Source organism: Gordionus sp. m RMFG-2023, chromosome 4, assembly GCF_954871325.1.
Source record: "Gordionus sp. m RMFG-2023 chromosome 4, tfGorSpeb1-WG-v2, whole genome shotgun sequence".
Taxonomy (NCBI): Eukaryota; Metazoa; Nematomorpha; class Gordioida; order Chordodea; family Parachordodidae; genus Gordionus; species Gordionus sp. m RMFG-2023.
Genome location: NC_088778.1, coordinates 3,759,514 through 3,771,652, shown reverse-complemented (window position 1 = coordinate 3,771,652; position 12,139 = coordinate 3,759,514). Strand labels below are relative to the sequence as shown.

The 12,139-nt window shown below is 26.6% G+C and overlaps 2 protein-coding genes across 2 annotated transcripts in view; one reads left to right on the top strand and one right to left on the bottom strand.

The window, feature by feature from the left end:
• Nucleotides 1-276: 276 nt before the first annotated feature.
• LOC135928233 (uracil-DNA glycosylase-like) lies at nt 277-7,191 on the bottom strand. Its single transcript, XM_065464633.1, has 8 exons — nt 7,116-7,191; nt 6,941-7,068; nt 6,799-6,894; nt 6,707-6,761; nt 6,620-6,662; nt 6,488-6,576; nt 1,066-1,244; nt 277-597 (listed from the first exon to the last, which is right to left on the bottom strand). The coding sequence occupies exons 1-8, from the start codon at nt 7,189-7,191 to the stop codon at nt 448-450; spliced, it is 816 nt and encodes a 271-aa protein (XP_065320705.1). The 3' UTR covers nt 277-447.
• Nucleotides 7,192-8,130: 939 nt separating this feature from the next.
• The window catches only part of LOC135928232 (pleckstrin homology domain-containing family D member 1-like), a 31,119-nt gene continuing 27,110 nt past the window's right edge, over nt 8,131-12,139 (top strand). Inside the window, exon 1 of the mRNA XM_065464632.1 lies at nt 8,131-8,246. Coding sequence (XP_065320704.1) covers nt 8,131-8,246 — 116 coding nt within the window. The remainder of the gene's footprint in view (nt 8,247-12,139) is intronic.

Sequence of the window (12,139 nt, the reverse complement as noted above, 5' to 3'; positions counted from 1 at the left end):
TTTTTAATATATTTTTTAAAAAAAAATAAAATTTGTATAATTCTATAATATAATGATTAAATTAATTTTAGCCTTGATCATAACCTTTGATCTGGTTTATATCAAAATGTTTTATATAATTATTCAAGATTTATGTTAATAATTATTTATACAATATATTTATATACATAGGCAAATAAAATAAATTAATAATTTCATTTTTTTTATTTAAATTGAGTTATGTTTGTAAAAAAGACAAGAATAAAATATATAATTTATTCATTATTCTCATTCCGATAAAATTTCATATAAATTTTTATATTGATAAAAAAAAATCTATATATTAGAAAAATTGATTAAAATTATTTACATAAAAATAGGAAATTAAAAAAAATATATTTATTTTGTTCTAGTAATTTGAGCTATTCGTAATTCTCTTAGATGAAAATGACGAGGTTCAACCAACAATCAATCAAGGGGAAGGTGTGACCAATCGATTTCGATTTTATTGATTGACTTTAGATATTCGTTCGTTTTGGAAAAATGTTTGCACCCAAAAAAACCTCTGTGAGCCGATAAGGGAGAAGGGTGGGCCGACTTTAGTATCAGATGCTTTTTCTGTCATAATATCAATAAAAAAAAATTAATATTTAATTTGGCGAATTTTAATTCTACATATGGAAACCTCGATAAAATGGTCACTGGATGGATAATTTTTCGATGGTATTACAATCATCGCCGTGTTTCGAGGCAACAATCTTAGTTTCCTCGGATCTCAATGAGGGCCTTTTTTTTACGTAAAAAACGGGTGGGGGGACAAAAAATCAGGCTTAAATATTACTTAGAACTAAATTTTGAATACAATCAAAAATTATATTTATAAAATTAATTTTCTTATATAAAAAATATATATACGAGTTTATTAGTATTATTATTAAATACTAAAGAAAATGCAATATATTTTTTTTCAATAAGAATCATATGATAGTAAATACATGTTTAGGACGTGATAGGAGGTTTGTATATTTTTTGTTAATTTGATCAAACCTTCTATATTTTTAAATAATAAATCTAATGGTAATTTACGTCGTCTATTTTTTGACATTTTTTTTGAGCGTAGGATCCCCATAAAATGAAAACCAATCGCGTCAAATTGATGTTCAGGTGGTTAATGACGGCATCGGTAAAGGTTTCCCAACCTTTATCTCTGTGAGAATTAGCTTCGTTAGCTCGGACAGTCAAAACGGAATTGAGTAACAATACCCCTAAAAAATAAAATTTCCGGTAAAATAGATAAATCAAATTTTTAATGTATTATATGATACAAGGATGCGTCTACGCGGGAAGTGAATGATTTGATAACTTTGTCCGCCAAACTACACAAAAGGAATAATAAAAAATACTATAGATAATAGTATACTGAAGATTGGTATAATAGTGATTCCACCCATATTGGGGCTTTAACGTATTTCAAAAGCTTCCTCTTAAGAAAAAAGAATGGCGATTTTTTGAAGCTTCAATGAAATGTTTTCTAAAATTTGTAATAAAGCGAGCAAATCTTTTATGCAAAAAAAAATACCAAGAAATATTTAGAAAACAATATCTTATAAATGGATATATTTCTTTCAATTTAAATTTTTTTTAACTAGATTTGATACTATCTTTTCATACGAACTGTTTTTTTTAAATCTTGGTTTAAGATCATTAGCACATATTCAAATTGCTTAAATTAAGCACTTCCTAAAAGTTACCCTTAAAATACATTTCTCCATGTTTAATTGGACAATAGATAAACTTCTGTCAAACAAAATAACATTCTTTGCCAATCTTCCTTCCCATTTTTTGATATTAAAAGATTATTTGCAAGTATGTGAATGGACAACAGTTTATTAGAAATTCTTTAAAAATTTATGCCTTTCATCTTCCACAATCCATGGCACAAGAAAATTTTTTTAACCGTTTTCTGGTTAACCTTAAAAATTTGGTTAATATTAATAATTGTTTTATATTTATTTAAATTTTTGCCCTTGGGGTATATCTTTTCTAAAATAGTTTAATGTATGTTCAGTATTTTAAGCTAATCATCTTTATAGTTTTCGGTCTGTTCCTCAATCTTAAGAACTATTTTTGTGATAATTATATTGCCCATAACCACGAGAATATATGGAATCTTGGGCTATAATTATCCCCGAAATCTAAATATGGTTTTGATATCGGATAAAACTAATAACTTTTTTTCACCTTTATTTTTATCACCTTTTTGGAGGCCTATCCGATACGATCCAATATTAAATTGATATGGGCCGATTCCCGATCCGATATCCATATCTAATTTTGTCTTCTGTAAAGATACCAATGGTTTTAATTTTTAATATACTTTTTATTAGTATAACATCTATAATTTAACTATACCACATTTAAATGTATTATAATGATCAGTTATAGTTTATATTTAATTCAATTTCTATTCTTAAAGTATATAAAATATTAATTACTTTTATGTAATAAGTAATAACATTAATCTACATACATAATAGGTAGACCTGTGCGCCGATGTCTCAATACGGCGGCGGTTTTTTTATTGGCGTTCGGCGGTGCGTCGAATTCACCGCCGCCTACTAAATTTTCGGCGGCGGCGGCGCAATATTTATTTTAAAATTTTTTTTAATGAATTTAATTTATAATCAATATATTTTTTAATGAATTTAATTTATAAATTAATGTATTACATTTTTTATAATTTATGTAGGCGATCTTTTCTAACACATTGCTAACATAGTTTAATTGATCTTAAATTATTTCCCGTCTCACTCCAATTTAAATTTATGTATTTTCTCATTCTCAGAAATAGACTAAGGAATTGTATTTTTATTTTTACTCAATCAGAGTCATATCAACATCACATATAAGAAATATTCTATTGATTTTTATTATAATTAAAATAAATTTGGAATGCAGGCAAAATATGAAGTATGAAATATAATAAGTCAGAATTCAGATTTAGCAAAATTATAATTGTCATGAATAAACAGTATTTTATCAAGATTTGTAGGACATAACCTTTTAGCATTGAGTATTAATCCAGCAATGGAAAAAATTCTTTTGCTGAGTGTACTGGTTGCAGGTATGCAAAGAACCTTCCTACCTAAATTAGCATGCATAGGAAGTTCCAGTCGCTTTTTCTTCCAAGAGCAATGCATCCTCTTCTGAAATAATATTTTGGCTGAGCAAAATATGGCATTCTTGTTTAAGATTAGTAATATTGTTATAATCGTTAATAGGAAGGGAATGTTTTCGAGCTAATTTCGCTATATAAGAGCATGATGTACCATCCTCGACTTGAATTTCACGCTGAGCATTTCTATCATGCTCTAAAAGTTTTAAATGTCGTATTAGAAATTGCAATGATTTCGTAGAATTTGAATTTAAATATAGTGAAACAATATTGGGATTTTGAAATCTTAGATCAAGTAGAGTTGCTAATATCTAATGTTTAAAATATAATTTTATTAATAAAAATAACTTGAAGTTCAGTTATCGGAAACCTATGGTCAAGCTTTTTTTTCATATTTTCTTTTAAGCATATTATATCTGAGCAATCAGATTTATTGATTTGTATATGAGCTTCTATTTCACTGCTAGATGATAACCCTGAGTTTATTGTAGATCCTTTTTGGGAGGAAAGAAATTCCACCGACTCTCGGAATGGATTTACTTAAAGCTCATCTATCATATCCTATTCATTATTAAAGAGTTTTAAAGATTGTTTTCCTATTTTATTTAGAACATTATTTATAGGAATTTTGTTTACAATGCGAATACTTCCTAGCATAAATAATATGCTATGCTAGTTAGTAGTGCAATTTATTTTTAAAGTTTTTGCATTAATTGGATTGGTTGGTGCAATGCCATTTCTATTATCCGATTCATCAGACATATCAAAATGGTAAGGTATAGATCAGAATCATCAATATCCAAGATATTACCTGTCTCATAAATTGACTGCAGACATTTACCATGTTCAGCCTCAATTTCACATTCCAAATCAGCTACTAGATATCTGAGGGCTGAAATAATTTCTCTAATTATTTTAATGAGAATATCAATCTTGGTAACTTTTTTTATGCCAACAACTATAACCAAATTATGAAGTCCATGCCCTAAGTATAAATGATGCTCATAATCCTCTAATCTGACGCTTCTTTTGACATTGGCCCCAGCATCAGTTACCATTTGTATTATTTTGGATTTTAAATGGAACTCCTCTTCAATACTATCAATCTCAGATAATATTGTTTCCCCAGTATGCTTTTGAGTCACATTTCTAGTTGAGGGTAATTAAATCAAAATTTTTATCTAAATGATGAAGACTAAATGTGATATAATTTAGACGCTTGAAATGATCGGTCCACAAATCAAAAGTGATAGAACAAAATTTTGGTCCAGAGTCAATCAAATTTAAAACATGCGCCTTCATAAATAAATAAACATCGTAGAGTGCATCCCTACTAATGGTTGTCTTATTTGGCAATTCTGACGAGGAATTAATTATCTTATATTTCTAATTTTTGAACAATTTATTTTTTAATAATCTTATATAAATTTTAAACCTTTAGAAAATCTGTCATTCCTTTATTGTTTATTTTTGAGTCACATTTCTAGTTGAGGGTATTAAATCAAAATTTTTATCTAAATGATGAAGACTAAATGTGATATAATTTCGACGCTTGAAATGATCGGTCCACAAATCAAAAGTGATAGAACAAAATTTTGGTCCAGAGTCAATCAAATTTAAAACATGCGCCTTCATAAATAAATAAACATCGTAGAGTGCATCCCTACTAATGGTTGTCTTATTTGGCAATTCTGACGAGGAATTAATTATCTTATATTTCTAATTTTTGAACAATTTATTTTTTAATAATCTTATATAAATTTTAAACCTTTAGAAAGTCTGTCATTCCTTTATTGTTTATAAAATCAAATGGCATTAAATCTAAGCAGACATCAATACATAATTTCGCCCTATTAGATTTCATATTTATTTTAAACATTAGAAAGATATATAAAAACATTAAAATAGTTAGGGCTAGAATGAAACAAATTATAAATTTGATATAGTTTTAACTTTTAAAATAAAGCTTTACATAATTAATTTAATAAATTGTATAATTAGTTTATATTTTAAAAGATATTTAAAAACAAAATAATTACAGCTGGAATGAAACAAATTATAAATTTGATTTAGTTTAACCTTTCTAATAAAGTTTTAAAAAATTATATATTAAATAATACTTTAAAAAGATATTTAAAAAACACAAAATAATAAGGGCTGGGATGAAAAAAATTAAAAATTAGATTTAATGTTAGTATTCAAATAAAAATAATAATAATTTAATATATAAATATAATTAATATGCTTTCTAAAAATTACATACGCCCGCGCGCGCCGCCATAATAAAAATCGGCGGCTTTTCCGGCGTGAATAAAAATAGTGGCGGCGCCGGCGTGAGCCGGCGGCGCACAGGTCTAATAATAGGTAATAAACAAATATATTATGAAACTTGAAATAAATATTTGACATTAATATATTGAAGATTTCTTTTGAGAAATATCAAAATTTCCAATTTATCAGAGGTCAGCTTGTGGCAATGGTAACTGTCAATATCACCAGCTTCACTAAAACCGATTCTGAAGAGATTATCGCACACTTTTATAGAAAAAAAATAACAAAATGGCAGAATGTTTATTAATTAATTATTAAAAAGATAAGCATAAAAATGGATTTCGATTTTATTTATAAAAATAAATGATTTTAGATATAAATTTTTGTTAAAAATGTTATTTTTTATTGGATCGGGTCGGATAATTTTTATAATATTGGCCAATTCGAAATTTTAAAATGGGTGAAATATCAGCCCGATCCGATTCGATAATGGTACATCCCTACTTCACACCAAATTAATTTTACTTAATTATTGCGCCTTTTATTTTTCCTACAAAAGGGGCACAATTTTATCTTATAGTTTTTAAGTTTTGTTTTATAATTATTTATTCAAGTTTATATTGAATAAAAGTCTGAAAAATTTTGTGGTTTATTAAATATTTGGTGTAGTACTTAAGTTAAATCAAGATGATACAAACTCTTTCACAAGTAATTTCCAAGGAGATTTATATCCCACCCATAATTCCTGTTAATTATCCTTCAAAGGTACACAATAAATTAATTTTTTATAATAATTGGAAAGTTTAGTAAATCAATAATTGGATGGTGACTGACAATAATCCAATTACAGTAGGACAATCAATATCTTCATAAATAAGAGGTGAGAAAGCATTTTTTCTAGTCTTGCTAACATGAATTATGTGCATCTACTAAGTTTCATTAAAAACAAAAGAGATCAGATAATATACAATATAATCGATATGTAATTGAATCAACAAGTTAAAAGATATATTATCATTTTATAAAATATGAATGACAAGAAATCTAGTTTAGATTTAAAACCTTGATCAGCCCATCCTTTTAGGTAACCATGGCTAGGAGGAGTAAAGCCATCAATGTCAGTCTTTAGTTCTTTATATATATTGATTAGACTATTATATATGAATGTACATATTTTGTATAAAATTTAAAAACCTTGGAGGTGGTTGAACATATGGTAAAACACTAAAGCATAGCCCTAAAACAATATGATAAAATTATTATTGATTAATATAATAAAACCATGAGCTTGTTTTGGATTATGATAAGGATCTTGCCCAAGTATTACAACTTTAGTCTTTAAATAATTACAAGATTATTTAATATATCAATACCTGTTCAATATCAAAAATATTAGCCCATGAAAAAACATCACTTTCTAATGGGAATACAATATTCTTCAATCTTTCCTCTTGAATAAAATTTATAAGCTACAATATTTTTATAACATGAGAGGTAAGTTCATAAAAGGGAAACTTTCAAATAATAAGTAGAATTAAATTCCGATTTAAGAGCCTTATACCAACCTAATTTAAATCCTAAGGTTTTTGCTCTTTTCATTTCTGCTTTTTGCAAATTTATATTTATTATTTCAGAGCAATTATCTTAATAAAATATAATGTAAATATTATATCATATCATTTGAATTTACTTTCAGGTGGTTTAGGAGAAAATTTTCTCTTATTAGGATTATCTACAAAATTAGTTATTTTGCATTGGCCTGGCATAATTCCGCGAGAGATATGATGAATATAATATACTTTGCTTAATATAAATAGGTTTGACCCACGGGTCAGGGGTGACATCTGTTAATCATTCGACAGATTAAAGTATCTTCTAAATTTAATTTTATCAAACCATTTTATTATATATTAATCCTTTCGCATATCAGGTAGCATTTTTAGTCATACATTATCCCAAGAAAAATAAACTGAACGGGTATATAACCACTGACCTATTGTATCATTTCATAAAAAATATATAAAATTGTATTCTATTACAGAAATAACACTAAAATTTCTAATAAATCATAGTGTTTATATAATGCACTATATTTAAATAATAATAAAAATATAAAACTTTAAAAATATATAAAAATAAATATGTAAAAAGTTTAAATATAAGTTTCTTGAATGTTAAGTTAAAAGTAGTTAAAATGAAATAAGTCGTTTTGAATAATAACGTAAATAAAATATAGAAATATTAGTATTTAAAAAAAAATAAGTTTAAAAAATAAGTTTCTGATTAAGTTTTAAATTAAAATATAATTTTTTTTTAATTAAACAACAATATATTAACTTTCTATTTCGCCTTTCTTATTTAAATATACATATCATAATTAGATGTAAAATATTTTGAGCAATATTCTGACAGAGATGATAGATGATTACTCAATAAATATATATACAAAAAGTGTTCCTATCGATACTTTATCTAAACAATTTTGAATCTTTGTAAAGTTAGGATTGTCACTGTTAAAGGGATTCGCAGATAAAGAGTTAAATGATTATAGTAAATAAAATGATAAATTTTAACAATTTAATAATGAATTAAAAATTTTTTTATGGATATTTGTATAAGTGCGCTATTTAAACTTGTTCGCGCTAAATTTTAAATTCATACATTAAAACATATGTTATATATTTAAACAATTTTTTTTTTATATTATGACACTTAATAAGAATAATAACCATGCCAATACATCAAATAAAATACAAATCTCAGGAATTTTATACAAGAAAAATATCAATAATAATTCTGGCTCAAATAGATGGTGTAAAAGGTATGAAAATTTTAAGATATAATCTTTATATTTATATATATGTTTAAAATTAACATTATACAATGTGTATAAATATATTATATTTTTTAAATATTAAAGAAGATTAATATTTTTCTGAGGGAATTTTTTGCCTTATTTATATCATAAAAGAATAAAAACTATAAAATCCCATCTTATAGTGATATAAAAAACCAAAATTTATTGATTAAAAATAAAACCAGAAATAGTGCTGTAGTTTTTTTTAGCCCCCTAAAATTTCAGATTTTTTTTCAAATAGCTTATAGAATAAACCCCCTCCCCATTATAGACATCTATTGTATACATTGTATATTCATATTTTGGGATAAGTGGGGGGGGGTATGGATATTATACATGTTTGCTCCTTGATTATGGGAAATTACTCTACCACCCCACATTTTACCCCACTCCCTATTTCAACTGAAGCTTTCAGGTTATAGGCTTAATATCTTTAAAAATAATGTATAATATAATACATTACTCAATGATATGCTTAATGGGAATGCTTGTAGCCTGAAACACATAACACATAATATTTTTCTGGCTAGAACTCATATTCTAAGAATTCTAATTTTCTTTTTTTTTTGCAAAATTTTAGAGCATTTTTAGGCTAAGATAGAGGAGAAAATAATTAATAACATTCTCATTCTAGTTCTTTTCGTGATATAGTTCAGCTAAATTTAAAATTCATTTATTTTATGGTTCAATCCATATCACAAATAAAAACTGGATTTTTGTTGGATCCTAAGTGATATGGGTAAAATTTTGTCTAACAGTATTCAAATTATAGCATCCCAGTTTTTATATTTTTTGGAGATATTTAGGATTAAAATTTGAACAAATTCCCTATTATATTATGCTTATCTATTGCCATTTAATAATGTTGTTAAATGGCTCATTTTGAGGCGATTTAAAAATGGCAAACTTAATATTTATTTAGAAAAATCTTAGACCACCATGAAGATTTGGCTCATAGATAGCAACTGCACAAAGGTTTGGACATCTATTAACTAAATATTCTCAGGAATTTTTTATTATAATTAAAACGAATAAATTATTTTTCACTTATATATATGTCTTTATAAAATAGAATGCTATATCATTGTTCTGGAAATTAAATAAAAAATATACTTTCCAAAGTTATTGCTTCTGTAAATTGTTTAGTCGTAAAATTTTTCCAAAGATAAAATATTTCAGGGGTTAATTAAAAATTACCAATTTGATTGACACTGGCCGAAATGACTGATGGGTATATGACGTTACCTAACTAAGGTTGGCAGGTTAAGATTTGTATATCACTATTAGGAATTTTTTTTCTATTAAATATATATAGAGAAAAGAATGATTAGCTCAGGATAGAAAATCCTATGAGGTAATGCAAACAGAGATTTCAGGGTTTCTATCTGCAGCATTTGTCGAGGGAGACAAATGAATTGGAATTTTATATTACGAATTAATATTACATTGAAATGATTAGGACATATTATTGAAATGAATTTTAAGATATACGTTGAACTATTCATATATAGAATTTAAATTGATAGGTAATAAAAAAATATGTGGAAGATCTTTCCGGAATAACAGCTGTTCCTACCTCCCTCGAGGATTCCTGGTCTCTCAATTTTAAATAATCCACGGGAGCGATTTTTAAATTTGAATGATCTGATATTACAGGAATTGTAATACCCGATTCCTCGTGTCGGACAAACGAGTGATTAAAAGGGGATTTCCCCATCCCCAAATTTGCCTGTTCTCTCAAACATCATTTTGAGCTAATAAAAATACCGCTCCTAAACCACTAACCCTCTCCCTCTAAAATGGCGGACCTAAAGACCTCCAATAAAATTTATGGCGGAAAACTCCACCTAATAGTGCCCTCCCCTAGGAAGATTCTGGATACGCCTATGCGGGAAAATTACGGATTGGCCGTTATTTTAAGATACTTTAAAATACTTTAAGGGTGTAACTAAAATATGGTCAGAGATGATGAGTTTATATATAATGTTTGCCAATATATTTAAAAAAAATGCAATTAGTGTATTATAAATTAAAAAAATGCAATTAACAGTAAGATGACATGAGAAATAATTTACATAATATAGTATAAAATACAAAAAATTTATCAATTATGTATGTACTAATAACCTACATTAATTGGGTTTCATTAATATACGTATTAAATATCATCATATTATATAATATACTGCGATCATTAAATAGTTTATTTAATCATTAGATCATTATGTCGTTCCCTTCCGGTAAAAACTGTTGCTGCCAATGTAATGGCGAAATAAAATAAGGTTTTAGCTTAAACTAAAAACATCTTAGGGCCACCTAGGAATTTAAATACCTTGGATTAGGGAAGGTCAAAAGCCCCGTCTGGAGAAAAAATCTGACTGGACCGATTCTTAAAAGGCAGTCCGATCAGGTCTCTTGTTCTCCGATCCCATAATGTATCTGTCAGGTCCATGTTTTTTTAAGTAACAGATCCACGAGGGGTGGGAATGAATTATGAATAAAGAATAAAATAGAGATTTTTTTTAAGCAAAAAAAATAATAAATCGAAATCACATTCATTAATCATTACACGTTAAGGAATACGAAAAAAAATTAATATTTAAATAGAATATAAAATTAAATCATCTAAGGAAAAAAAATATATATATATAGAATCGAAATGAATTAAAAAGAATATAATTAATGGAAGGGATTAGAATAGAATAGAAAAAAATGGAAATTTGAAAAGGTAATTATTATAAGTTTGTTAACTTTCAATTGTTGCTATTCGCTATTGTATTTTATATCAAAAAAAATTTTGAACCATGAATTTGTATTAAACAATTAAAGTTTTTTTTTTTTTGATCGTTAAAAAATAAAAGGAGGAAGTGAGATAAAAATATAAATATTTTTTTAAAACCTTAGTAATTGGGAAGAGTGTAAAAAGGGGGGAGTATGCTTATCACATACCCGCAAACCCGAGCCCGGCCTTTGGAACAATTTCCGATCCGGGGCATTATGGCCATGCCTATCTCTGATAAAATTATATTTAATAATTAGATATATCGGGGTTTATTTTATTTCCCCCCCCCCTTTGATTTCCAAAAAAATATATAATTTCATTAAATTTAATGGTGACACAATTTCGCGCGCCCGAGGGTTTTCGAAGCCGGGCGGTTTTTAATTCCTTTCTGAAAACCGGTTACTTTTAAGGTTTGCGTTTTCAAAATTGGCTTAGAAAAAGAAATTTAGAAATTTCAGAACCCATCGTTCTTCTGGAACTTCTTGCAAATATCTTAGTTTAGAAATTACTATTGGAAATTATTTATCAGATTTTTATTAAAAAATTTTTTTTACTAGAGTTAGCATCAGCGTCTGAGATACCGAAAAGACCCAAGAATGGGGCATTTTGGGGTAAATGCAGTCCCTTTAATTTTAGATATCTTTGAATATAATAATTGACCTAGAAGCGTTATTAAAATTTCTTTATATAGCCTTAATAGTTGGTCCTCGGAGTTTTATCATGTTAAATATTGTTATAAGAATTTTAAATGTCAAAACTTGGAAATAAACCGGAAATGATCATAAAACTAAATCGACATATTTTTTTTTATTTATAGCTTATAGAATTAATTAATAAATATGCAAAATTTTAAGTTGGGCTAAGCATGGGTTTCGGCGATTTGACATTTTAATCATTAGTCGATTGTAAAAATTACTTAGCAAATATTTGATAAATCATTAATTTTAATTGTAATGTGCTTAAATTAAAAATTGGAGGAATATTTACTTCGTTCCTAAAATTCGCTAATTTTTCCCATTTTTTTTTATAAACAGTAAATTACAATCCATTCAATTTGGATAAACATATACGCTGT